This window comes from Falco biarmicus, chromosome 5 (genome assembly GCF_023638135.1).
Source record: "Falco biarmicus isolate bFalBia1 chromosome 5, bFalBia1.pri, whole genome shotgun sequence".
Classification (NCBI taxonomy): Eukaryota; Metazoa; Chordata; class Aves; order Falconiformes; family Falconidae; genus Falco; species Falco biarmicus.
In genome coordinates this window covers 957,800-984,363 of record NC_079292.1, presented here as the reverse complement: position 1 = coordinate 984,363, position 26,564 = coordinate 957,800, and the positions used below count along the sequence as shown (strand labels likewise).

General features: G+C 44.4%; 1 protein-coding gene across 2 annotated transcripts; it reads left to right on the top strand.

Annotated features, from left to right (window-relative positions):
- SLC26A3 (solute carrier family 26 member 3) lies at positions 1–26,261 on the top strand. 2 transcript variants are annotated; one of them, XM_056339770.1, is made up of 21 exons: positions 1–751; positions 4,275–4,474; positions 5,283–5,422; positions 5,520–5,630; positions 5,718–5,875; positions 7,081–7,245; positions 7,929–8,081; positions 8,865–8,947; positions 9,907–10,054; positions 10,186–10,299; positions 10,413–10,490; positions 10,924–11,019; positions 11,997–12,103; positions 12,378–12,447; positions 12,536–12,628; positions 13,989–14,084; positions 14,715–14,948; positions 16,615–16,669; positions 17,160–17,305; positions 18,111–18,176; positions 18,785–26,261. In XM_056339770.1, the coding sequence occupies exons 2-21, from the start codon at positions 4,344–4,346 to the stop codon at positions 18,806–18,808; spliced, it is 2,268 nt and encodes a 755-aa protein (XP_056195745.1). In that variant the 5' UTR covers positions 1–751; positions 4,275–4,343; the 3' UTR covers positions 18,809–26,261. The 2 variants fall into 2 exon arrangements, with proteins under 2 accessions (XP_056195745.1, XP_056195744.1); XM_056339769.1 differs by lacking the exon at positions 18,785–26,261 and having other exon boundaries at positions 18,111–18,665.
- Positions 26,262–26,564: the final 303 nt, after the last annotated feature.

The following is a 26,564-nucleotide window of genomic DNA, read 5'->3' as shown; positions in this document are numbered from 1 at the left end:
CGGGCAGCAGAGGGGAGCAGGATCCCACAGGAGAGTCTAACCCACCTACGCCACATTCGTGCCCAACACTTGGCCGCACACGTGGTCTGCACCTTTCCACTGTCTGTCATGGGATGCCACAGCTGTCAGCTCCACCAAGTCACAGCTGCCCTTTGGAAATCCCTGCAAAGGCTGTTTTGGGCAATGATCTGAGCACGCAGGAATCCCTTCTGGAAAGACAACTGAGGGTCCCTTAAAGGTGCGTCAGGGGAAGGTTGAGAGAGGCACGCTTTGCCCAGATCTGGCATGCCCTGCGGCCCCATCTCCCTCACCACTGGCTCACACTCCTTCAGAAATGAAGGGTACCATAGCTGAGCTCTGGTCACCGCTTCCCACCATGCTCAACAGAAACCTGGCAGATGCACAGCGCAGGATTGCAACAGACAGTCCTTCTTATTCACCTCTATTTTCCCATATTAGTCTCTGCAGACCAATCACAAACAGTTCACCAAAGTTAAGCAATATCACAGAGAACTTTAAGAAATGACTCTTATCATCCCTCCTGAGGATAGGCTCAATGGTCAAGGCCACAGTGAAATCTTCCTTTTCTTGTAAAAGTTAACTAAAGTTAGTTATTAAAGTGTTGCCAGTATTTAGGGAGGTTCTGAAATGAAGAACAGCACAAGATACCTGCACTGCCTCTGAAAATTTCAAGGATATCTTTTTCCATAAAATCTTGGTGTGGCTTCTTCTGAAGAGCTTCCTGTATCAGGTACAATTTTGACTTGCCGGTCAGGATATGGGATATGTGAAGTAATGCTTATAAATGAAAAGTGTCTAGTCATATGTTGTTTTTCTTGTAAAATGTAGAAGTTTTCCTTGTGGAATTTGTCTGTATTTTTCAAATGTTTGTATTGCAGAGCTGAGTTTGTGAGTGCGTATACACAGATTGAAAAGTAGGACAAAGCATGTTAATATTTAATTATTCAGTTAAATTTACCAGATTTTTGTGTACTTCTTAGTCAATATTTAGGATAAATTAATAAAGAGAAAAAAGTATCCCTTTGTTAATCCCCTCAACAAAACGACACATGTCAAAAATATGCATTGCCGAAGGTTCACGGATGCGGGGGATTAGTAGTGGAGTTACATTTTTTTTATGTGTGAGAGATGGTAATGCTGTTAATTGCTGGCCCAGAACAGGATCAGAGGCTATATGGAATAAAACCGAACCAGGATGTTATCTCTGGGGTTTCAGTTCAGACCTGGTCTTGGTCAACAGTGAGTGAAAGTTGTTACCTACCACTCAACAGCTGTGCAGTACAAGCTTGGTCTGTGCTCCTGTTCCCCATGTGTGAGTGGACACATTAAAGAAGTAATCAGAGGAACTGTGCTAATTAGTGGTGTCCCACAAGGAGTCCAAGAACTTCACGATGGGAGCACTCTGGAAAGGCAGTGTGCGTTGCTGGAGTACGGACCTCTCTTTTAGGGGGTTTGCGGAGGACGTTGGCCTCCACTACACTGCTACTCATTACAATAACCCCACTTTCTTTAAAGCATCTTAAGGAAGCAATGGTGCCAACAGCCAAATAAAACCTCCCCATGCAGAGGGCACCCTATCTTTCTTAACATACAGGGGAAAAAAATGAGAGTGAGCAAGAGGAAGGCAATACCTGGCTGAAGTCACAGCTGCCAACAGAGCCCGTGGGAGAGGGAATGAGACTAGAAAAGCTCAGCTAGTGGGGCAGGTGACTAACAGCAGTGGTCACCTAGCTGCAGCAAGGTACCACACCATATGGTCTCATTTACCTGCCAGGAGGCAAGTTGAAGGCACCTTCCACTGTGCTTCAGGCGCCCAGGCTGGTTTGGTTAAACTTAACTTGAGTGATGCCTCATGACACCACAGTCTCTAGAGCAGACTCATGGTTCAGCTTGATGAGATTCTCAGGGCGATGCTCCAGGTCTCCTTCTGCAGCTTTAAGCCATCAACCCGAAGATAACCTGGAGGACAGCCAGTAAACTGGGGTTCCTAGCAGGAGGGAAAAAATACATGCAAAATACTTACACCTTCCACAAGACCAGCACTAATAAACCAAAGGACATTCGGAGAGTTGTAAAGAGGCATGTTGTACATTGTCTGAGACTGGGGTATCAGATTTGTCCTGAGGAAAGAACAAAGGCTGGGCAAGGGGCAGGAGTGACAACTGAAGTATTCACAAAAGCTACAGCAGCTGCAGCACTGGGGATAATCTGAAACGAAAGAGTAACCCACGCACTTTTTGCTTTTATGGCTTATGAACATTTCATAGGGAACAAATAGTGCCTCGTGTGCCCTACAACGTAGTGAACAAACCTATTCAACAGGACTTTCAGCAATATTCCTTTCTGCAACGGGAAGTCTATAAGACTGATACACAGACCAGGAAACAGAGCAATTCTAAAATCTTTAATAGATGAAACTTGTTCCTGCAAATCTAAGCACACTCTGATAAACTAAATAAACCAATTTTTTCACTGAAATTTCATCACCCTCAGGTTTGGAGCTCTGACGACAACAGAGAGGGTGACGGTAGTGTACAATTTCAGGATCAGGGTTTGATGTTAACTGACCTTGGATCAGCGTCTTGAATGAGCTTAGATTTTGAGTTTTAATATGTTAGAATAATTACCTGCCAGTTTTTGGAAAATGTTACAGGTCTAATTTTTTTAATGTTAAAACAGATAATAAAAATGTTTAATCCATTGCCAAAATAGTGATTTTTTTTGTGGAAAAACAGCGTATCAACAAAACCAGCATATCTAAGAGGTTCATCTGTCATTATTTGAACTTCTACTCATCCATTAATTTCCCCAGAACAAACTAGGAGGAAACTAAAATGAAATCACTTGAAATAGGTCAATAAAGGGCCCTGAGCTGTAGCAAAGTTTCAGGATGGGATTCACATTTTAATGCCAAAATTGCCATAGATTAAAAGCCTTCCATCTGTTCATAATTATGCAAAATGCCTTGTGCCACTTTAAAATCTGTCCTGTGATCTCTCCAAATATTGAGTACACAAGAACCTGAATCAGAAATGCACATAGGCTATTTCAGTGCGAGTCAGGCGATAGACCTGGGTGAGGAGCTAATGTCGGTTGGGCATCTCTTGCAAGCCCATCAGCAAGCACCAAGGCGCCGAGCCGCATTTGTGCTAGCGGAGAGAAAATGCAGAAAAATGCTCTATTATCAGTGTCACAAAAGACTTTTTACTTCCCACAGTACATCTTTGTCTCTGAGTCGAAAGAAAATAGAATAGGATAGAACAGATTAGTTCCGGTTGGAAGGGTCCTACAGTGATCATCTGGTCCAACCATGGCTACCAAGAGCAAGTTCCACGGCTCCTGTCTAGGACTAGTACTGTTTTAAACATGCAGTGGTGGCTGCAGCAGAGAGAAATGTTTTAAGATAGTACATCTATTTAAGTTAATTTAACATGGAAAGAATGTGGGGATAGAGAGAACACAGTAGGCAGCACAGTGATGCCATTAATTAATTGCTGAAAAATACCCAGTGGTATCGACTGCAACGAATCTTGAATCTTCTGATGTGTAACGTGGACTTCAGGGGTCATTTCTGGAGTGACTGAGGAGAGTTTCTATTCAGCACAGACATGCAGACACGGGTTGGGAGAAAGCAGAAAACAGTATTTAGGTCAGACATCGCAAAAATTGTTGGTGAGCATGAAACATAGGAGAAGAAGCCCAGACAACCTGTGGAAATAAATCTTACAAATAACAAGCAGCAATACCGTGCTTTTTTACTACTGAGCCTAACCTCCTCATCACACAGACCTGAGCTGAAAGATTCAGCCCGGTCTCCGAGTATGAGAGAGGATGGCTGAGCCCTGCCTTGGCTCTGCCTTTCCCCTCACAAGTCGGCGGGTTTCAGTGAGATCCCAGCCCTCCCAGCAGTGCCACAGGGAGAAACCTCTAGGGATCTGCTTGTTTGTTCTTTAAGAATTTAGTCTCTCTCGAAGGAGGTGGGTTTTGGTTGTAGATGGCTGGCTTTGAGATAAATTAACTCGTAATCCATCTTCTCCACTTTTTGGCTGCATCTTTAGGAAGAAATAGAAAACACTGCCCTGCAGTGGGAGGAGGAGGAGGGCAGGACAACATCTTGGCAAAGTGAGGCGAGTGTCTCAACCATCTCTCTTTTGATCTTCAAAGGTGGTAACGCTCAGCTTGGAGTTCACTCTTCTATGCCACGGCCACCTGCCCCGCAGTACATAAGGAGCTAACCCTGTTCTTCATTTCAGGTTTTTAAGTGACTAAGGCCAGAAAGAAGCACACACGAGTCACCATCTTCACCTGATACTTCAGTAGAAATGGTTGAACCTGTGGGCAACCACTATGTTGTAGCCAGACCTGTGTACTCAGAGAATTTGTTCAATGAAGAGCATGAGAAACTGCACAGATACCATAAAACCCTTTGGGATCACCTGAAACTCTGTTTTCGGTAAGGGGTTTTTTTATTATTTTTAAAATATAGATCTAAGAAACAGATCTTGAGCTGCTGTTCTTGGACAGCATGAACTCCATCCTGACAACTTCCACCTCAGATTCCAACAAAGCAAATTAAAGCTCATTAACCAAATGCAGCATCAGATTTTTTTGAAGAATTTTAGCTGCTATTACCCTTAAAAGTCTTCCTGCAGTTGTATCCCAGGCAGCTTCTCTTTTCCTGGGCGCTTGGCAGCACAGACTCTGGGGAGACCTTATTGCAGCCTTTCAATACTTAAAGGAGGCTTATAAGAAAGATGGAAAGAGACTTTCTAGTAGGGCATGTTGCGATAGGACAAAGGGTAACGGTTCTAAACTAGAAGAGCCTGCATTCAGCTAGATATTGGGAAGAAATTTTTTTACGCTGAGGGTGGTGAAACACTGGAAAAGGTTGCCCAGAGGGATGGTAGATGCCCCATCCCTGGAAACATTCAAGGTCAGGTTGGATGGGGCTCTGAGCAACCTGACCTAGTTGAAGATGGCCCTGCTCATTGTAGGGGGGTTGGACTAAATGATGTTTAAAGTTCCCTTCCAAACCAAACTATTCTATGAAAATTTTGGTTGGAAGGGACCTCTGGAGGCCATCAGGTCCTCCTTGAAGCACAGCTAGCAGAGGAAGTTGATCAGGGCTGCGTTTGGGTGAGATTTTGACCTCTGGCAGCCTGTACCCGAATCCTCCCCCCCTTCATTTCCCCTCTGTAAACAGGCTGTGACTCAGCCGACCCGTTTACTGACAGAGCTCTGTCCTCTTTGTGTCTTTACAGCTGCTCCCCACAAAGGGTCAAAAAAATTGCCTTGGGTTTTTTTCCCATCACCTCATGGCTGCCAGCATACCGCTTCAGGGAGTGGATCCTGAGTGACATAGTCTCCGGCATCAACACGGGCCTCGTGGCTGTCCTGCAAGGTACCTGCGGGAAACGTGCCCTGCCGGGCTAGGGGCGAAGGGACTGCTGCTCCCGCCTGCAGTACACGTCACCTTCCCCGGCCCCCTGTCCCCACAGGTCTCGCCTTTGCTTTGCTGGTCAATGTCCCCCCTGGTTACGGACTCTACGCGGCGTTTTTCCCTGTCCTGGTCTATTTTATCTTTGGCACATCCAGACATATATCAGTGGGTGAGTTCAGGCACGCCGCCCACCCTCCTCACGGCTGAAGTACGCGCTGCCCCTTCGGGTCTCTAACGAACGCCTTGTGCTGCTCAGGTCCCTTCCCCGTCCTAAGCCTGATGGTGGGGGGAGCCGTCACCAGGCTGGTCCCCGACGACAGCGCTGCAAATGGCACTTCCACGAATCTCTCAGCAATAAATGAAGAGAGGGTGATGGTGGCTGCATCTGTAACCGTCCTTTCTGGGGTTTTTCAGGTTGGTAAACAGAGGTGTGTGTGCCTACACACGTCTGTATACACATATATGAACAGGTGGAGGGCAGACTGACCTTCCTCTTCGGTTTCTGCTTGGCATGGTCACCAAAGTGATTCTCTGCCCCTTCCCACGTAACTGACCTTGGCCCACTGATTAGGAGGCATCTGCCCCCCTGCAGTGACCAGGCACTGACCCATGCTGCAAAATCCTGGGTTTGACCAGACCTGCATCTACAGCCCACACAGCTGCCCCCCCACCAGCAAACCCAAAGCTGCTGCATAGGAAAAAAATATATTTGTGAGAGTAATGCAAGTGATGCAGACACACCAAAAGGAATAAAAGCTCTGTCTCATAAATGCCAAAGAATTTGGATTTGTCCTTTCAACAACAACAAAAAAAATTATCCTTACTTCCTACAGTTCCTTCCTTCCTAACATGTAACGTTTGTGCTTCATGAAACACTGGTACCATGTGAAAATATCGGTACCGAAAACCCTGACACTAAGGCATTGCAGCACAAACAAACTAGCAGGCTGCAACAAGGCTTTTACCGTCTGTAAGATTCTACTGCCCACACCATTTCTCCTTCCTCCAGAGGTCAGGTCAGGTCAGGTCAGGTCAGGTCAGGTCAGGTCAGGTCAGGTCAGGTCAGACCAGACCAGACCAGACCAGACCAGACCAGACCAGACCAGACCAGACCAGACCAGACCAGACCAGACCAGACCAGACCAGACCAGACCAGACCAGACCAGACCAGACCAGACCAGACCACTCCTCCCCCATCCAGCCCCCTCTCCCACACTCCTCAGGGCTGTTTAACCACTCAGCAGAACGAGCTACAGCTGCACATCGTCCATGTCAATCAACCCACCGCCTCTGAGGCAAGCCCACAGCTGCACGTTATCAACGCTAATCAGCCCACCGCCTTCAGTCCTCTACACTAAGGAGGTTTATTTTAGCTATAAAATACAAATAATAGGTTTTAACTGCTTTAGTGATTACTCTTACTAGTGTTATGCTCCCTGTTGCTAAATTTCAACTTTGATTGCAAATCTGATGACACTATCATCTGGATCATCCTTAACCCCTGGACATATGGGATTAGGTGAAAATCTTTGTTTCCATTAAACACGGTTCTCTTTGTCACAGAGATTGCTTAAAAGCACAAGGAAATCCCACTGATGTATGGTCATTTTGCATTTCAGTTGCTCCTGGGAATCCTCCAGTTTGGATTCATCGTTATTTATCTATCACAATCGTTAATCAGTGGTTTCACAACTGCTGCAGCTATCCATGTGGTGGTGTCTCAGCTGAAATTCATGCTTCAGCTACCTGTCCCTGGATTTAATGTACCATTTGGCATCATCTATGTGAGTGAAAGTGTTCATTATTTGCTAATGGTGTTGAAACCTGGGATGTATATCTGACTGCAAGGCAGTAATAAGAGAACTCAGCATAAAAACAGCCAAGCAGGAGGAAACACAAGAGAAAAATACAGAGGATGTGTTATTAGCATATGACCAATCTTTAAATTTATTGCCAAACACCAAGTTACACCCCTTGGGCTACTTAGATAATATTTTCTACTGTGTGTTGGTGTATTTTAATTGTGTTCAGCTTTGCCTCAAGCATTTAATTATTCACTTTTACCAGGGTGGTATTATAGATATTAAACTTGGATATGACTCTGTGAGGGCTGTTGGATGACAAAGGAAGAAAGACAGGGAAGGGGGAGCGGAGAGAGGCACCTGCTCAGTAATTCCATTGCTCACGTTTCCTATCGTGCACGTGTGTGTTGCTCCGATCCTCCCTCAGGGGGTGCCAGGAGGAGAAGGTCAAGAGGCAGTGGAAAGGGTCTTTCACAGAGGCTTTTGTCATTTGGACAGTGCACACGCACATTTTCTGGGGCTTGCAGTCCACACTGTGCCACAGGGAATAAATCCCAACTGTTGCAATCCATCCTCAGAGCGATACAGGCTCTTCTGGAAGGGATAACGGTACTGTGCCAGGACACTATTTCTAAAACACCCCACGTTTCTTCCTGATTTTGCAGACTCTGGAGAGCGTTTTCAGCCAGATCACAAAAACAAACGTCGCTGACCTAGTCACATCCCTTGTTGTCTTACTTATCGTGTTTGTGGTGAAGGAAATGAATGATCGATACAAAGCAAAGTTACCAACTCCCATCCCGATCGAACTCCTTGTGGTAATGGTCACTTGCCTTTGATTTCGCAATGGCTCCACCACTATAGTGATATGGGAAGCAGAGTTTTAACTATTTCTTCTCCTGTTCTGCATTAAAAGTTGGATTATCATTTTACCTATAAGGAAGAATTGGCAACACTCACGGGCTATTGCGAGATGTTTTACCTCTACTAAAAAGTTTTACCCTGCTTAGCTGTTCTCGGCTGAATACATCTGTAGTGAGTAAGATGTTATATGAGTTTTTCCCTTGGATGAAACTGTCTGTGACACCAGCCAGCTGCAGTCCCACAGCTGGCCTCTCTCTGAACCACACCAGCCACTGAAGTCCTGGCCATCCATGGCCAAGCACAAAACAGATTTGCCCTCCAGCAGCAGAGAGTTTTGCCTGCCCTGACCAGCCGTGGGGTGGGGGCAGCCTCTCACAGGGGCAGCAAGCTCCTAAAGCCCTGGAGGATGTTGCTGTAGATGCAAGTAGCGCTTGTTTTCCCCCGGAGTTATTACGGCACCTTGTTAGAAAACACCTGGTTTGTTGGGTGGGATGTTCTCTGTTGTTAGTGAGATATTCTGATATATGCTCTGTGTGATTTATGAATTAAACCCGCGCCTGTAAGGTGGTTCAGGAATGACATCTGGACAGCGAAGAGTTGTGCAGACTCTGGGCATAATTCTGTCGCTAGTGATGAGACTGGAGGGTGCCTGGGAGAGGGAAGGTAATGGGGTTTAATAGTTTCTTCACACTCTGGCTGGAATGTACCTAATGGAGATGGGGATTTTTACCTTTCAGACAGTCTTAGCAGCACTGATTTCCTATTTTGTTAATTTTGAAGAAAAATTTAACGTAGCTGTCGTCGGAAAACTTGAAGACGGGTAAGTGATTTACTCAAAATTCACCAGTGGAGCAAAATGTTGTCTCTAGTTTGTCAGCGTTAAATCAGTTCAGCTATGATTCTGATTAAAATAACTGGCTTCATTTTCTTTCAGTAGGTAAATAAACATTTTGCTCTCAACAATATAAGGAAACACTTTCAACAGATAAAATTACTCACTAGAGCACACCTACTCAACAAAGAATACACTGCGACATGAAATAATTGCATGCTTCATTTTCTAAGACAGCTGTTGAGCAGGAGGTTGATGTTTGTCCCTTTTAGTGAGCTACTCAGTCCTGAACCCCTCAGTTTCCCCTGAAGTACATGCACAGTTCAGCAGCCACCACCAGCTCTGGGAGGCCACCAGGACACTGCACAGTACTCCTGCCTGGTCCCATGACTGGCCACCAGCATCTCCCCAGGCACCATCAACCCCCAGAGGCCTCAGCGTCTGCTCCTCCAGAAGCACATCCATATAGAGACTACATCCACATATAGAGTATATATCCATATAGAAAGTACATCCAGCTATGCCATATTACCAGACTTATTAAATATTTGCTTAGGTGTCTAAAGTGCTTCAATGAGTCACACGGGGATTATTTTTTTTGGTCGTAATTAAGTGAAATCCTTCTGTGTGTGCATTGCCTGTGCAAGGGCCTCAGCGCTGTGTGAGATCTGACATGTCCAGCTAGAATGCAGAACTGTGCATGCACCTCAGACAAAATAAGCTGTCGCTGGCCCTGGCCCAGTAAACGAGACACAAGCTGAGCCAAATGTGGCCAGAGTCCCTGTCCTGAGTAAGGATCCCCCAAAGTTTTATAGAATTCAGACCTGCAATTCTGTGTCGCATGTCTCCAAAGTGCTCCGTCTGAGGTGGACCACTGCCTTGCTCCCTTGCTTGACAGCTGGTCTGCTTAGGCATATCCTTTACGAGCCGAGCTTTTTGTTTTTCAGATTTCAAGAGCCTGTTGCACCCGATGTAGGTGTCCTCCAAAAATGTATCGGCGACAGCATTTCCATCGCAATTGTTGGGTTTGCAGTAGCCTTCTCCGTGGCTAAAGTGTATTCCATCAAGCATGACTACCCAGTAGATGGCAACCAGGTAGGCAAATCACACATAAATCAATACCATGTGTTTGTCAATGGGAAATAAGTAATTTCTGGAATGCTTTGCCTTGTGAATAACAGTCATGAAACAGCTTTTAAGAACAATCTCTTTTGTTTTTATTTCAGGAACTGATTGCCTTTGGGCTGGGTAATATAGTTGGTGGTTCATTCAAAGGATTTGCCTCCAGCACTGCTCTGTCGAGATCAGGGGTGCAGGAGAGCACAGGAGGCAAAACACAGGTATAGAAGACAACAGATTATGATGGCATTTAATGCAGGAAAGCTCCCCTTTTTCCTAGCTGACCATAATACCTGCAGAGAATTACTTACGGTGGAATTGTTCTCTCATGCAGATTGCTGGTATTATCTCAGCTGTCATCGTCTTGATTGTGATCTTGGCCATTGGATTTCTCCTGGCACCATTACAGAAGGTATTCACCAGTTTCACCCAGTGCTTCCTCCTGCTTGCTGGAGACAGGACTGTTCTAGGAGTCACTGGGAGTGTTCATAGGCTTCAGTGGGAGCCAAACAGGGTTTTGCATAGCTTGGTTCTTCTTCTCAGATCATGACAGAGAGGACCACTACACCTGGTCCCTCAAAGGGAATGCAAGTGCCCAAACACCAAACATTACAGCACCAGCTTTTAGGTGCCCAAAATAAATGGGATTTGCAACCTCAAGTCAGATACCTGCACTGCACCACAGCTAGGGGGGTTCCAGGGCAGCAATACACCAGGAGGAGTTCCCTGGCCTTTCAGCTGCACTTTGGCCCTATTTGTATGACCTTTTTTTTACTTAAGCCTCAATGTTCAACATTTTCTTTGTTTGCTTTAAAATCCAACATGTATTTTTGTCTTTTTAACAGTCAGTCCTTGCATCTCTGGCTCTTGGTAACTTGAAAGGCATGCTCATGCAGTTCAAGGAAGTAGGCATCCTGTGGAGGAAGGACAAGTATGACTGTGTAAGTTGAGTCCCACAAGCATTCAGGAATGAAGCACACTGGAAAAAGTCATCTATTATGCAAATTTCTTACAGGTTGTTCCTTTGTTATACCTGCCTTCACTGAACAGAAAGTACAATAGTGGAGTGCCTTTTTTTGCTTGTATAGCCCTTGCTTGTGTTTTACCTTTTGTCCCACCTATTTTGAGTTGATTCTCTCACCTAACTTCATGTTCATCCATTTCATCAGAATATATTAAAATATATTTCATTACATAAAATCAAATATAGAAGGCAGTTACAGAAAATGTCTAAATACTCACAGTGTTGGCCATGCGTTCACATTCTCATGCAGCCTGTTAGATGGAAGTTACACAGCAAAAAACAAGTGACGACCATGGCTTGAAGGGTTTACTCCAAATGGTAAAGCTTGTGGCTGGAGGGCAGGACCGCGTACTTCTAATACTCAGAAAGTTTAGGCTCCTGCCCTTCTCACCAGCCAGTTTGTTGTGTTCCCAAATGGTTCCAGGCCTCAGTTTTCCCAGATAGCCGTTATTTACCACACAAAAATGCTTTGAGATCTGTGGTTAAAAAATGTTCAGTATTATCTAGTCATTTGTGCTTATCAGTCATGTACATTCACAGCACCTACATTTGCACATTTACTTCTCTCAGCTTTACCAGGATCCTGATTTACTTGTAACCTTGCCTTTCTGCTGGATTCTTGAGTACTTAGTGAACCACCTATAGAAGATCCACACCTCTGTTGTTCTAAGCCTTGATTGTATAGGAATTGTCACCCCTAGAAACACCCCCTGGTGCCAGTCATTGAGTCTGACCCCGTGTTACAAGAAAATACTTTAGGAAACACGAAGCCCCTCACCAAAGGCAGGTGGACAGCCCGGACCAGATCTGAGATCTGTTGCTGCTCCCACACTGTGCTCCTGACCCAGGTCCTCGACATGCTCATAACTGCTGCCACCCACCTGCTCGTTACAGGTTATATGGGTGGTGACTTTCTTAGCTGCCGTTTTTCTTGGCCTGGATATCGGGCTTGCAACCGCCGTGGCATTCCAGCTGCTGACCGTGGTGATCCGCTCCCAGCTGTGAGTACCTGTTGGATGTGGTTAAAAATATCTTTTTTCCTCCTGTTATAAACTAACTCCCCCTGTACAGAGAAGGCCTACAGTCACGTGCCTCCGAATGTCCAACAACTGTGCATGGAAAATCAGTTTCCAGGCATAAACCCTTGGATGTGGGGTCCCACTTCAGCCTCACACTGCAGCTGAAGTTGCTTTCTCTGATCCTTCCCTTCCACCAGGCTTCAGTATAGAGTACAAATAATTGTGTGTGTGTGTGTGTGTGTGTGTTTGTTCACAGTCCAAGCTGCACCCTTTTGGCCAATGTTGGGAGAAGTAACATCTACAGAAACAGGAAGGATTACACCGATGTAAGAAATGTCAAGTTTCTTCTATTATCTGTTGCGTTTGTGTTTCTACAGCAGATGTTGTTACTGATGCTTTTGCTTCATTGTACAGATCTATGAGCCAGAGGGAGTGAAGATTTTCAGGTGCTCGTCTCCTATCTTCTTCGCTAATATTGAATTCTTCAGAGAGAAACTCATCACCGCTGTAAGTGTCTGGGGCTGTCGTTCTGAAAATATAAATTGCACAACACATTAAGGTGAATACAATTTCCCACAGTCAGTCCACAGTTCAAAGATGAAATTTTCATGAATTATTCAAATATTGTTGCCACTCCTGTAATCCCATGTGTACTTAAGCAAGAGAACAGCCTGATTCATGCTGAACTTATATCATAACAACTTATATACACATTTTAAGTCCTTTAGAAGGAAGTAGTACAAACATAGAGACTATAAAGGGGCATTATTTTATTAGCATTTCTATTATTTATACCAAATAAATGCTAGTTTACTCATCTCGCTGCAAAGAACGTAACCACAACAGTCAGAAGAAAAGTTGAATGAAATCACGCTATCAAAGATGTCTTCAAGTCTTCCATGACAAACAGGGTGAAGGCAGCCAATCTTTCTGTAAGCAGCACAGCCAGCCGGGACCCTTGAGCCCTCACCATGCCAGAGGGCCCCGCCATCCCTAGGCTGAACCAAAGGTGCCCTCATAACCTCCCCTTCCTGCTGCTCTTAGCAGGGAGTCGATAAGCAGTGGCTACCATGAGCTTGGGTAACGAGTAGTTCATTCTTCACAGGAGGGACTGAAACTGGCAGAGGAACTAGGGAATCCGAGACAGTCGGGTCTCCGTGTGCTTGGCTTTCACCTCGGAAGAGCCTGAAGGGTTTTCCCTGTGAGTGCAGATGCTCACACCACTCTCTTTCTTTACAAATATGAGTACTTCTAACACCTCCTGCCTCCACCCACTAGATTGATGAGGCAGGAGACTTGCAGGAATTTAGTGTTTTCATAACCCTTATTAGCCTAATTCACCTGATCTGATGTCTAATTTTGTTAAAACCAGCTAGGAAGTTCAGGAGACATATGCAGCCAGCATGATCAACTTTTTTTCTTCTTCCAGAAAATAAAAAGGATGGGTACACAACCCGTGCTGCAGTCAGGTGCCACGGAGCAGATACGACCTGTAAGCTCTCTGATCTCGGCCATCTGGGTGGCCGTCTCCATTACAAAGTCGAGTAGGACACACTCTGGGCTAGCCAGCACTGTACCAGCCTGCTGGAGTTACTGGCCTGTGCCACAGCATTGTCACTGCTGTAATGCTGTCCATGCTGGTGTTGTAAAGCTAGTACAGATGGGCCTGCCTGGTTCGTAGTCATACCTGTAGACATCTTTCCAACCAAGACAAAGAGCCTTGTTTGAACTGATGAAAAGTAGTAGGCAACATTAGGTCCAAACTATGCTCGTCCTGATTGTAAAGAAAAGCCACGTACGATGTTGTGTCCTTCTCCTGGTGCCATTGTTTGGGTTCTTTTAATTATTCAAAGTGCCGTTTCTGCAGGTTGGCTTCAACCCACTGAGAGTCCTGAGGAAACGCAATAAAGCTCTGAGGAAGATCAGAAAGATGCTGAAGAAAGGAGAGCTGCAAGTGACACCCGTATGTAAGGCAACTCCATCTGGGGGGCAGTTAAGCAACCAGCTCCCTGGCTTGACATGGCAGAGAAGTGCCTCCGCTCCTAATTAGATATGCTGTTCTCCAAGTTGCCACTGCATGACATAAACGCATTTCAAAAATAAGATTTTAAATGGCTCTCACAGTTAGAGACTTACAGCTTTACCACGAGCAGAGCTTGTATGTGTCCACTGGAGTTTCATTTGGCATCAAATGGCAGAATCAGATCCCACAGAGGTGATGTTCATGCTACATTAATGGTAGGATAAAGCTGGGTTTCTCCCAGCACAAATCCTGCATGCTTTTTGTCAACTTGTTCCAAAATTACTGAATTAAAGCATATCAGACAATTGACTTCAGGGAATAATAGAAAGCCATCATTAACTGATTATGATAATGATTAAATGACTGATGAGAGGAAAGCCAACATTTCCAGACTCCTCCAGACAAAGGACAGAACTTTTTCTAGCGTAAAGTGCACGTGGGTCCTGCTCCATCTCATAGGAGGATCAGCTTTGCATTGCTACCGCTCTTGCCCTTGTGTAAGATGCACTACTACCCTGGCTGGGTCTTAAAAGGAAGTATTAACTACGACACTTTTCTCTGTCAACACAGAAAGGCTTGATTTGCACGGCTAACCATGCACATGAGTCAGATGAAGAATTAGACAACAACAGGATAGAGGAGCTGGACCAGCCCACCAACATGACAGATTTGCCCGTTCAGATCAACTGGGGTGGTGACCTCCCCCCTGGCATCACTGTGCCCCGTGTCGACATCCACAGCATCATTCTGGATTTCTCATCCGTGTCCTTCCTTGATTTTTCTGCCATGAGAGTCCTCCAAAAGGTAATTGTAATTCACAAGACAAGTTGATTATATGAAAGAAAAACATGTGACTGCAATTATACTTGAGATATGCTTGAGGGAAGGGATGGCACCCAGTGAGACCTTTGACAGGCTTGAGGAGTGGGACAATGTGAACTTCATGAAGTTCAACAAGGTCATACGCAAAGTCCTGCACCCGAGTTGGGGCAACCCCCATGGTTGGGGCATGAAGGAATTGAAAGCAGCCCTGAAGAGAAAGACTTGGGGGTACTGGTGGATGAAAAATTGGACATGAGCTAGCAATGTGTGCTCACAGCCCAGAAAGCCAGTTGTACCCTGGGCTACTCAAAAGAAGCGTGGCCAGCGGGTTGTGGGAGATGGTTGTCTCCCTCTACTCAGCTCTAATGAGACCCCACCTGCAGTGCTGTGTCCAGCTCTAGGGCCCCAGCACAGGAGCAACATGGACCTGTTGGAGAGGGTCCAGAGGAAGGGCACAAAAATGATCAGAGGGATGGAACAGCTCTCCTACGAGGAAAGACTGAGAGAGTTGGGGTTGTTCAGCCTGGAGAAGAGAAGGCTTCGGGGAGACCTTGTTTGTGGCCTTTCCACACTTAAAGGGGTTTTATAAGAAAGATGGAGAGAGACAAGGCCTGTAGTGACAGGACAAGGGGCAATGGGTTTAAACGGAATGAGGGTAGATTTAGATTGCATAGAAGGAAGCATTCTTTATTATGAGGGAGGTGAGCCCCTGGCACAGGCTGCCCAGAGCAGCTGGGGCTGCCCCATCCCTGGCAGTGTTCCAGGCCAGGCTGGATGGGGCTTGGAGCAACCTGGTCTGGTGGCAGGTGTCCCTGCCCATGGCAGGGGGGGTGGACTAAGATGATATTTAAGGCTGCTTTCAACCCAAACCGTCCTGAGTCTATTCTGTGTTTCTAGCCCGTTTTTAAAGGAAGACATCCCTCTATGGATTGGAAAGTCAGTGGCAACCTTTGAGTTTATGTGAATATTTAATGTACATTTTCCATAGAAAATGTTTAGGAAATGGATTAAATAATAAATCTGAATTTTCTTGGAATTAGAGTGTTGGCTGTGGCACCCTTCCTGCACTTGCTAAGATTTTGGAAAGCTTTACAGAAATGTACCTATAAAATACAGCTTTAAACACTTGGCTGGGAGTTGGAGCATTGGAGTTTCATTTCTGCTCCTGCTCTCACTTCCCTGGACAACCTTGAACAAAGCAATAAGAACAATATTTTCAAACAGCAGTAGCTAAAGTTAACTATCTATAACCACATAGGGTGTGTAAATTTATTTCCACTGGAACTAAGCACCTGCCACATCAGTGGGAACTGTAGTTCTGCTCAAATTCCCAGTTATAAAAATCTCTCCAGAAAATTTTGGAGTCCTAGTTTCATCATGTGTCGAGTAGGTACGATAAAGCCATACAATTTAGGAAAGATCACCTTTATCAGTATGGACTATGGCCCCTTTTCAAAAGGACTGGCCATCCCTGTCAGCAGCCCTGTGAAGAGACTATCCTACCTCTTGGTGCAGCAGTTGAGCTGCTTACCATCGTACATCTCAAATATCTGAAAGTGGTTTGTATATTTGCTATGGCTGATCACCATAATGGCTGATATCAGTAAAAAGAGCAGTATCTAAATGGTGCCTCCTTCTGGTTTAACAGACTTTGAAAGAATTTGTCCGGATCGACATTGACATTTACATTGCAGGGGCACATGGTGAGTAAGTACTTGCCTTTCCACCGGCATCGCCATGGATGCCTCATCCCACCGCCCTTCCCTGTCTGCCACTGAGCACAGCTGCAGAGGATCACCCCAGTTACACCTTCCAGTGCTGTACAGCGAGCAGACCCAGCTGAGCAGAGGTGTCACCCCTCCCACGCTGTCCCAGCAGGCTGGGACCACGTGTGACGGCTCGTTTTACCTATGGCCACCACTGTGCTGTACAGCTCTGGGGTATCGGGCAGCCTGGGTTAGGCATTAAGTAAGAAATGGGGCTCAGATTCCCTTCTGCCTGGCATCGAGCAAGGCAGTACCGACGATGTTGCACCCTCTCCACATCAGTAAAGAGGAACCCATCTGCTCTAATAAATAGAACAGTGCAGGATACCAGCAAATCCTGTGTTTACTCAGTGGACATGCTCAGGATATACAATTCCCTTCTCAAGGCCTGCAGGTCAGTCTGTGCTTTCATTTTGTTCCCCCACAGAGGGATTCCTGGAAAAACTGGAGAGATGTGCATTTTTTGATGAGGAGATTAAGCCATCCGTATTTTTCCTCACCATTCATGATGCAGTTTTACACATTTTGCTGAAGAAGGACATAGCCAGCTCCCCCAAATTAAAGCTCACGGAGGTAAGACTACATACAGTTTTCATCCTTTGCTACTTTAGTGCCTTTACACTATTCGCAGGCATGCAGCAGTGCCCTGCATAGCTAGCCATGTGCCCTACACCATCTCTATATTCAAAAAGTTAATGACTAAAACTCAGCTGGTCTCCAATATATCTGGAGAGCAAGACTGGCCCCTGGTCCAGGTGCCCAGCCAGCCACTAGTGAAAGCAGTGAATAATTCCCACTGGAGACTGGCCTGGCTGTGGACATTGCTTGAAGCCACCTCCCTGGGAAGAGCACAGCGTGGGGCACAATCCCAGCTCATCCGTCAGCAGTCCTCTGTCGTCACCCGTCTGGCAGGGACTGCTGCATACGCTGCAGCGGCTCTTGCAAGGCAGACTTGATGTGCTTGCATGTAGGCTTCCCAGGACTGTCTGCCTTCAAAAGGAATGCTAAGGTAGTGCAGATAAATTAGTACAGCCACATTTGGCGATGGCCTTTCTGGGATTGTTCTTAAATCAAGAGCAAGAAAGGATCCTGTGTATGTTAAATCTGTTTAAAAGTACCAAACCTAGAATGCTACTCACCTGGAAACTGTCTAGTCCCACTTAGCTGGAGTGGTCCAGCTCCTCTGCACTGACCCAGAGACCTGGCAGGGGGCATAAAGGGCTGACAAGTGAAAGCTTCCCTCCTTCCCAGTCAAATTCCCAGGTGTGTTCCAGAGATTTAAAAAGCAAGACCTTCGTCAATGTAAAAAAAAAAAAGGAGAAAAGAAAAAAAAGAAGCAATCCATTTGCTAACCCACAAATTCTTGCGTTCATTGCAGGAGAAGGGTAGTGGCAACAACTACATCACCATCCCCAGCAATGGACTGCGCAGCCGGGAGTGCGCGGTAAGATTCCCATCTCCGGTAGCGGTAGCGGCACTCCAACCACAAGCAGTGCAGCCCCAGAGGCTGCTCAGGGGAGCTACTGGGTCAGATAAGAAAAGCATCTTCATCCCTGAGCTCTTGTGTCAGCCCAGGGCACAAAGCATCCAGCCAGCTTATTGATAGGATCTGACCTCAGGCAAACCTTACAGGAAGAGTAAGAGGCTTGGGGCTCGGCTCACAAGCCTTGTCCTGTGCACCGAGGGTCTGCAGAGGGAAGGTGGGCAAAGGCCACCTCACCAGGCTCTCACCTGGCCTCCTCACCTGGCCACAGTCCCCCCATGATGAGCTCACTGCTAGAGTGTCCGTGTGGCAGAGACATCAGCATTAGTCCCATTTATCTAAATGTCTCGGGAGAAGAAGAGTCTGGAGTCAGGGATAAGACAGGGACACACAGCTTTTGTCACGGACTTAAAGAGAAGGGCAGTATCCAGCACACAGCTATCCCATCGGGAGAAAATGTCAGACCACAGCCTTCCCACACAAACACTTCAAAGGAGCAAATTCTTACATATCACTCACCAGAGGGCTCCTTACAGAGGGTGACATTTATTTCCTTTTATTTCATGCAGATTCCAGCAGAAACAAAATTTTAGATTTAATTTTCTAAAGATAATATCCTCCAGCAACACCACGTCACTTACAGAAGATGAACGCAGATACAGTGGTGAGCATGAAGACAGAAGGATAGTTTTAAACACCTTAAGAAGCATTTACTACATGTAGTTATGTTTCAAGTTTTGGAATGGCCTTGTTAGGCTTTATGCGTCTCTGTAAATATAGGAATGTATTTATGTACATATATGGAGGCTAAAATCACACAGATTTTCTTATTTCATACCTTGCTGACACCCTACCCACAGAGCTGAAGAAGCAGGTAATGTTAACCCTATTTGCATATACTTGTACATATATCTATATTATCCTGAGAGTTTGTAGACAACCTGTACCGTTACTAGAGAATATATAAATATTTGAAATCTTGTAATTTATAAGACAGAAATAATAGTTGGGAGTGATATTTTATCTTCAGCTTGTATATAACTTGTATAAAGTTTTCCTGATGGTTTGTAAGATACGTAGTAGACCGAGTTACTGAAGTTGTTGCAGGTCCCTGCCATGAGCATAGCATACATAGTGACTAACGTATCTACTGTAAAACATGAACGTCGTTACGGCAAGATGCAGCATTTTCAGATCCAGACATGACTCATTGATTTGGTTTGGGCTGATACAAAGTGCACAAGAGAAGATACATTTATAGCGAACTATTAAATAATGATTTTGGTAACTAACTCTGCATTGCTCGCTGCATTTGTCAATACACCATCGAGGTAGCTCGTGACCAGTGAGACCCAGCCTGTGTCCTGCAGCGAGTGGACAGATGTGCTGGCCCCTGAGCTCGGCTGGGGGGAGCGGTGGGTGCGGAGCTGCCAGGCGGGCATGCTGGATTGCCCAGGTCTCTTAGATGGGTGCACAGAGGACTTTAAAGAGTCCACTCCGATACTCCAGCCTGCACAACCGAGCCTGCACAACCACCATCAATTAACTCCTGCTGGAAGTCTACAGCTTGAAGATAAACTGCACACGCCTTTCAGAGAAAAAAAAACAACCCACGCTCAATGTAGGGGAGCCAAGACAGTGGGTTGTTTGACACTGATAATACGTGCAGCTGTGATCCTGCAGCAAAGTGGTTAAATAACTTTGAGGAAGTGTGGGAGGGTGAAGCAGAGACAAGGAGGAGTGTGGTCTGGCCTCTGGAGGATGATGAAACAGCATGGACAGCAGAGAGTAGCCTGTGGTGGGCAGCAGCTGGTTGCGTGGACAGTGGAGTTTGACCAATGGTAAAGCTTTTGGCAGCGCGTGTACAGTGCGTAAGCTTATGGAAGCTGTGGCTAGCTAATAGTAAACGTCTTTGCTTCACCGTCCTTGCAAAGTCCTTGCTATCATACGCCACAGCCCAAAGTGGCAGAGCTCTTAATTTAGCATAGCAACTGCTGAAGGTATGAAAATCTTCAGCCTAGAGGAAAATGGAGCCATCTTTGGAGTCTAAAAGAAATAGCAGTCTGAAATCACAAGAGTTTTTTGTTTTCAAGTCTAGTTTTGACTTTCAACCAAGCTGGGGTGACCAGAACCATGCATTTGGACTTGTAGCAAAGGAGGGCCAAAGGGAAGGAGAAAGTCTTCTGGGCAAATTTTTATCTCCATAGTAGGCAGGGCTTGAAAACAAAATTTGAAGAAAAAACAATAGAAATAATACATTATTTATTATATATTGTAACAGAAAATATGTATAATCATAGTATGAGTTTTATCTCCGTAGTATGCAGGACTTGAAAACAAAATTTGAAGGAAAACCAGACAAAAATTAGTGGGGAGAAATTCCACTTGCTTTTATAAAAGGTACATATACACATGTAACATCTAGAAAACTGAGCTCCCAAAGGGAAATGCCATAGATGTCGCATCTCTGGACCTGAGCAAAGCCTGCCATGCCATGTGGGCAATTTTTAATGCCGCTGGAGAAGATGAGATGACTAAAGGCACTGAAAGGCATAGAAGGATCGTGCGAAAGAGGAGGTGACAACTAGGAGCTCCGAAAGGTAAACACCAGAATGGAGGAAGAACTACTCTGTTAAATATTTTCTTTTAAAAAAAACAACAAAAACCCACCAAAAATCTGGAGTTACTTGATTAAATCTGCTAATGATTTATTTTTTTGATTTAATTTTTTTAATTAAATTACAATTTAAATTTAATGATTTAACACCAGCTTGGAAGATGGCGTTAAAGCGAGAAGGCTTTGAACACAGAAAGAACGAGGTAAGCTTGAAGACTGAGGTAAGAGAAGTTTGGCATTCAGAAAACACAGGCGTGTATTTGCAGACGAGTGACAAGCTGTGGTTCTGCGGTGGGTGATCACAGACTCAAAACGGTGCGGGAGACAAGGGAGACATGGCCTTCGGTGGCCATCACAGCAAGATGTTCCAGGCTGCTTTCCGCAGGCACCAGGCGGAGGGTGGGCAGCTGTGCTAGCCCTCTGCCCTCCTGAGCACGCCGCAGCAGGCTTGCTGGCAAGGCGAAGTACCTGTCAGCTGCCAGCCAGCACAACAGCGCCCAAAGCCAGGGTGTCACAGAATCGCCTTTCTAATGCAGCCTTGCAAAAACCCCAATATTCTGATTATATCGGAACAGATTTCTCCAGCAGAATGAGGAAGATACTAGTGCTGCTGTGTGATGCACAGGGGAGATGTCACTAAAGACTCTGAACTTCAGTACTGAGCCCTCCAGTTCAAGAAAGATGAAGTCAAACGGTGATTAATGAGGAAAATGGCCATGAGAATCTTTGCGGAATGGAGAGTCTGTACCTAAGGACTGGCAAAAAGAGATGCAGATACATCAGGATTTAACTTAAGAGAGGAAAGGTTATTTTCCTATAAGGAAAAAAATAATAATGTATAAACTGGCCAAACATAAACATAAGCTAGATATAGAAGACGGTTCCTAATTTCCACAGTGGTGAAATAGATAAAATATTAGAATAATAGGAGCAAAAGCCCTAAACTACTTTTAAGATAGGGCTTAACATATTTATGCAAATCACGATGCCACATCATTCCAGTGGAATCCAGACTTTCTGAGTCAGTCTGTTCTTTGCAGTCCCGTGCTCACATGCACCTATACAGACTCAGGCAACATCCCCAGCAAAAGCAAGTCAGGCTGGTGGAATACCACATATCGCACTTCAAAACCATACTGGATTCGCTGACAGGTTAAGAAAAAAATATTCTTTTCTAAATGGCCCTCCTCAGAACGATTCACTCCAATGCTAATGAGCCTCCTGACACAGCACAGTGCCCCAGAGCACAAATCCCCCTTCTAAAACCACTCACCATTTCTTAAATGGACATGATGCCTAGACAGCCTTAACCAGAGAGCCTTGCGCTTCCATGCCACACAAACCTACCAGCTATTCGCCATCCTCCTAAATCACCCTACCCATTTTTTAATGTCGCCAACAGCAGCATTGTATTTCTGATGCTTTATGTGATTTCCCCCTCCAGGTACTGGTTATTCCTGCATTCAGCTCTCTCTTACTCTAATATTGATGCTTCCCTGGGCAGTTGACCCTTGTGTAGATTGTAGCACTGTCACCTTGCTTTGTTGTGGGATATTGGTGATGCAGATTTACTGGTTTATTCTTGAGTCAGGGACTTTTGGAAACCTAGATATTTATTGGTCTTCCACTGGGCACTGTCGCTGCTCAGTTACGAGCAATACCATGCACCACTTTTTAGTATTTTACTCAAGAATAAGCTAAAAGGCAAATTTCATACCTGCTTTCTTTTTGGAGAGCTGACAGGTGTCGTGTTAATTCTTCATCGTATGTCCTAAGCCTGTCTCTCCTTGGCACAGTGCAGGTGCTTGGTAACTAAGTAACAGGGATTTTACCGGCAGCAAGAGGAATGGAAAATACAGAAGCCACGGAGCCTGTGATGTTCAGGCTTAGTCTCAAGCCTGGTTTTCACTTTGCAGTGCAGAAGAGGTTGCCTGTGTGAAATAAGACAAAAAATTCAAATTTATTCAGTTACTCAAGGTCTTGAGCCCAATGGAGAAAGCATTATAATATGCAAACCCGTATTTTTTTCAATTTCAACCTAAGTTTCTGTTAAGGAAAAAGTACATTTAAGTACACCTTCACTGAACAGAAACATCACTCGGTTCTCTGTTCCTCATCCCTGTGCGGAATGCGCACAGCTTGCTTTTCTCACTCTTCTTTAAGCATCTGCTCCCTTCTGCTTCCTGAGAAAATGCCTGAAAGTTCTGATCCAGAAATGTACAACTCTCATTAGCACTTACGTGATTTTATAGGAAATAATGCACCATAAACTATCTTGGAGCAGTGTTCAAGCATTGGTCTTCATAAATAAAACTGAAGAAAACTCGTTGTCGACTGACATAATCACATCTATTTAAAATCACTCATTTTGGATTTTTTAGGCAGTTAAGACGAAGTTTGTTTGTGAAACATTCCTGCCCACTTGCACACATTGTCACTCTTTCCATTACCAGAAGATGTTTGTTACAATCTAGCACTTGAGAATCACTTGTGTTCTATTGTCAAAATGAATGATTAAAGTTTCAAGATGACTGAGCTAATTTACCAGCTTCCTGCTGCTATTCCACCCACACCTTTCTGGATGCATGCTGGATTTTTTTAATCTTTTGATCTCTTGTACTCATGAACTGAGTCAAAACTGACAACAATTAAAAAAAAAAACCCAACCAAACAACCAAAAAGTTAATGCCCCATATTCAGAGAACGAGGAGATACAATTCAGAGTAGGAAAAGTTTCTAAAGTCACTCTGTCTTACGGCTCAGCCAAGACTGAAAGGAGCTTGAAACTTCATTATTCTCACATTGCCCAAACAAATGCAGCTAACTACACTCCACAAACTGGTCAGAATAAATCGTCAGCGTGAGCATAACATACCTGAACACAGCAACGAACCTCATCATTGTGAAGGCACCATTACTATGAAAGGATGACAACAATTGCTAAGAATTGCTTTTAACACCATGAATTAAAAACCAGGGGAAGTACAACTAGTAAAATCCTGATGTTTCCTTTAGAAATGTAGACAGGATGAAAACGAATATAAACCTTGCAAATTTCTCTGCTGCATTGGGCCCTGTAGCGTCATATAGATGAAGAGAAGTTCAAACTCTTATCCCATACATTCAACACTATGTTGCAACCGCAACCCGCTGTGCTCCTCTGGTTTCCCAGGCTTGACAGTACCCCCTGACACGGCCCTGTGCGTGCTTTTGTCAGCAACACAGCAATGCAGGCAGAGGGAAACACCACATCATCAGCACGGGTGTTACAGAGCAGGAAACATTTTAAGAACAGAGGGGTGTGTTCAGGCTCGGTCCGCAGAGAAGGCATATCTGCAAATGTGCTTTTAAGAACACTTGACTTCATGGAATGCCAGAGACAGGTTTTTTTTCTCCCTTGCTATGTGTGCAAAATCTAACATGGAATGAATAACGGGTTACTCCCACTTTGGTTTTTAACAAATGGAACCGGACACTCCTTTGAGAGCAGTAAGTGAAAAGAAGTGCAAACTCCATCCAGTAAGGTTTTCTAATTCTCTTGGATCAGACTTCTTAAAAGTAATTCAAATTTTTCATTTTTCTTTTTTAAAAGGCATGAAAAACTTAAGACATATACGTAACCAATCTTTATGTTAATAGCGCTTATAAAAACCCCACCAAACATAAAGTACACGTTCACACAACTAGCCTCCTTGTTGTGAAGTATGATGCATGGTCGCAGGCAATCCTTCAAGCAACATTATAGATGGAATTGAAGATCAAGTGTAAGGAGACAAGCATCTAAACCATGGATGTTTTCAGGCCATCTGCTGATGTGCTTTCATTCCTTCCCCACTGAACACAAACCTTCACCAAAATCCTTTTTGTTCCCTTATGTGGCATTATTAGAGGAACCTACAGAAGCTGACAAATCTGAATGTCATCAGAATTATCTTCAAAACTTGAGATCTGCTTGGCAATGCTTTGGGAGGGAGACCACTGCCACAGACAAGGATACTTATTCAAAATAAACATAATTAATTAAATTTAAACGTTTGTCTTTACAGGAAGGCATAAGTAGGAATCCAAAGAATTCACAAGTACATCTCACCATTTCTAAAGACTGCAAATTACACAATTAAATACAAGATATGAATTTCTGAACTTCATACCGAAATGATCAGGTATTTTGCATAAAAAAAGCCCAATCAACCAACTGAGCAAAAAAACCAAACCCCCAAACACTCCAAATCCCCCATAAACAAATCAAAAAGACTGTGAACATAAGATTTTGACCAATACAAACATTTTTTAACTTTGTAAATATGAAAGCATTGACAATACCCTTAGTTACATAGGTATGCTTAAGACTTAATAAATAAAAAATGGATTTAGGTCTTCCTATACAAGCTGGACACAGAAATTTGACCCAAGCCCAAGTCCTGCCTACGTAAGATGACTTTTCAGCACGTCCGCTGTCACAGACTTTTGATCCATGGTCACTAAACAATTCAAGGGACCCCACTGGTCTTTTGGGCAATTTGTCACTTTGTATGACGTAAGTCACCTTTGCCTCAAATACAAAGAGAAAAAAAATCTCACATTTTCTACAATGACATACATTATGTTTTGTGCTTTTTGATAGAGCAAAAGCTGCCATTTTCCCTTAATCAATTCAACTGCCTCAGCACTTTCCAAAAAGCACCTTCTTGACAACTTCAGCTACCTTGGGACCCAGAATTATTAAAGCTTGAACCTTTCATCTGCTTTGCAACAGACTGAGTAACACATAAGTATGCAACCTGACTTATAGAAACTAGCGTGATGGAAAGAGTTGCCTAATTTCCTCATCGCCTGTGACTGACAGGTAACGGCTGATCTCAGAATGTCTTATTTCCAAAGCAGAGAACAGTGGCGAGGTTGATGGATCTCCCTGCACAGCAGCCTGCCACACGCTGTCCTTGTAAACCTGTCCTGCCTTCCCAGCCTAAACCAAATGCAGCTGGTACCCAGACCCATCACTAAATCCGTTTAAAGCAGGCGTATCAGACCCAAGTTTGGCTTTGCCGTCAAAAGAATTAATCAGACATACAGATGTCCTCCCAGACGAAGATACATGCTGCAATATAAATGTGCCCAAGCCTACCGCTTCCCAAACAATTTAACAGTGACAAAAGGGTGTCCTTAAAGTTCCTCAAGTGTTTAAGCTACTGAAACAAAATAATGATGGCAGTCCTCTTCACCTTCATCCACACTGAAACAGTACATTTTCGACCAACTTCATACCACAATACACTATTACAATCAGCCTCTTTTCCTTCGCCAGTGTGTTTTATTTAAAATGACTTCAGTTTTCAGAAAAACCAAAACAAAAAACTCCGTCTTAGAGAGAAGCATATTACAGCTGAGCAGACTCTTAATCAGTTGACACTGGCCATCTGTAGATCCCAGAATTTATTTGTATCTCTCAGAATTTATTTGCACATCTCTAAAGAAGTAAAGGTAGTCTAGAAGATTTGCCCATGGTCACAAGGAAATCAATGGCAGTCAAGGACAGAGAGTAAATCCAAAAAGCTCTTGCTCTGGTAATTAAAAATATGCAGTTTATACATAAAATTACAAAAATTCTAACGTTCCACGGCAAAAGCTCTTTCATATATTCAACACTTATGAGCAGGAAAGAAGTTTACAAAATAAATAGTAATACTGAGGTTTTAAGATGGTTCAGAATATTCAAGAAAAGTAAGAAATTA

Excerpts from the sequence above, each read along its gene's own strand:
- SLC26A3 (XM_056339769.1), top strand. The coding sequence starts at position 4,344 with ATGGTTGAACCTGTGGGCAACCACTATGTTGTAGCCAGACCTGTGTAC. Across the intron at positions 10,055-10,185 it reads ACCCAGTAGATGGCAACCAG|GAACTGATTGCCTTTGGGCT; the intron begins GTAGGCAAATCA and ends TTTTTATTTCAG. Across the intron at positions 16,670-17,159 it reads TTACATTGCAGGGGCACATG|AGGGATTCCTGGAAAAACTG; the intron begins GTGAGTAAGTAC and ends GTTCCCCCACAG.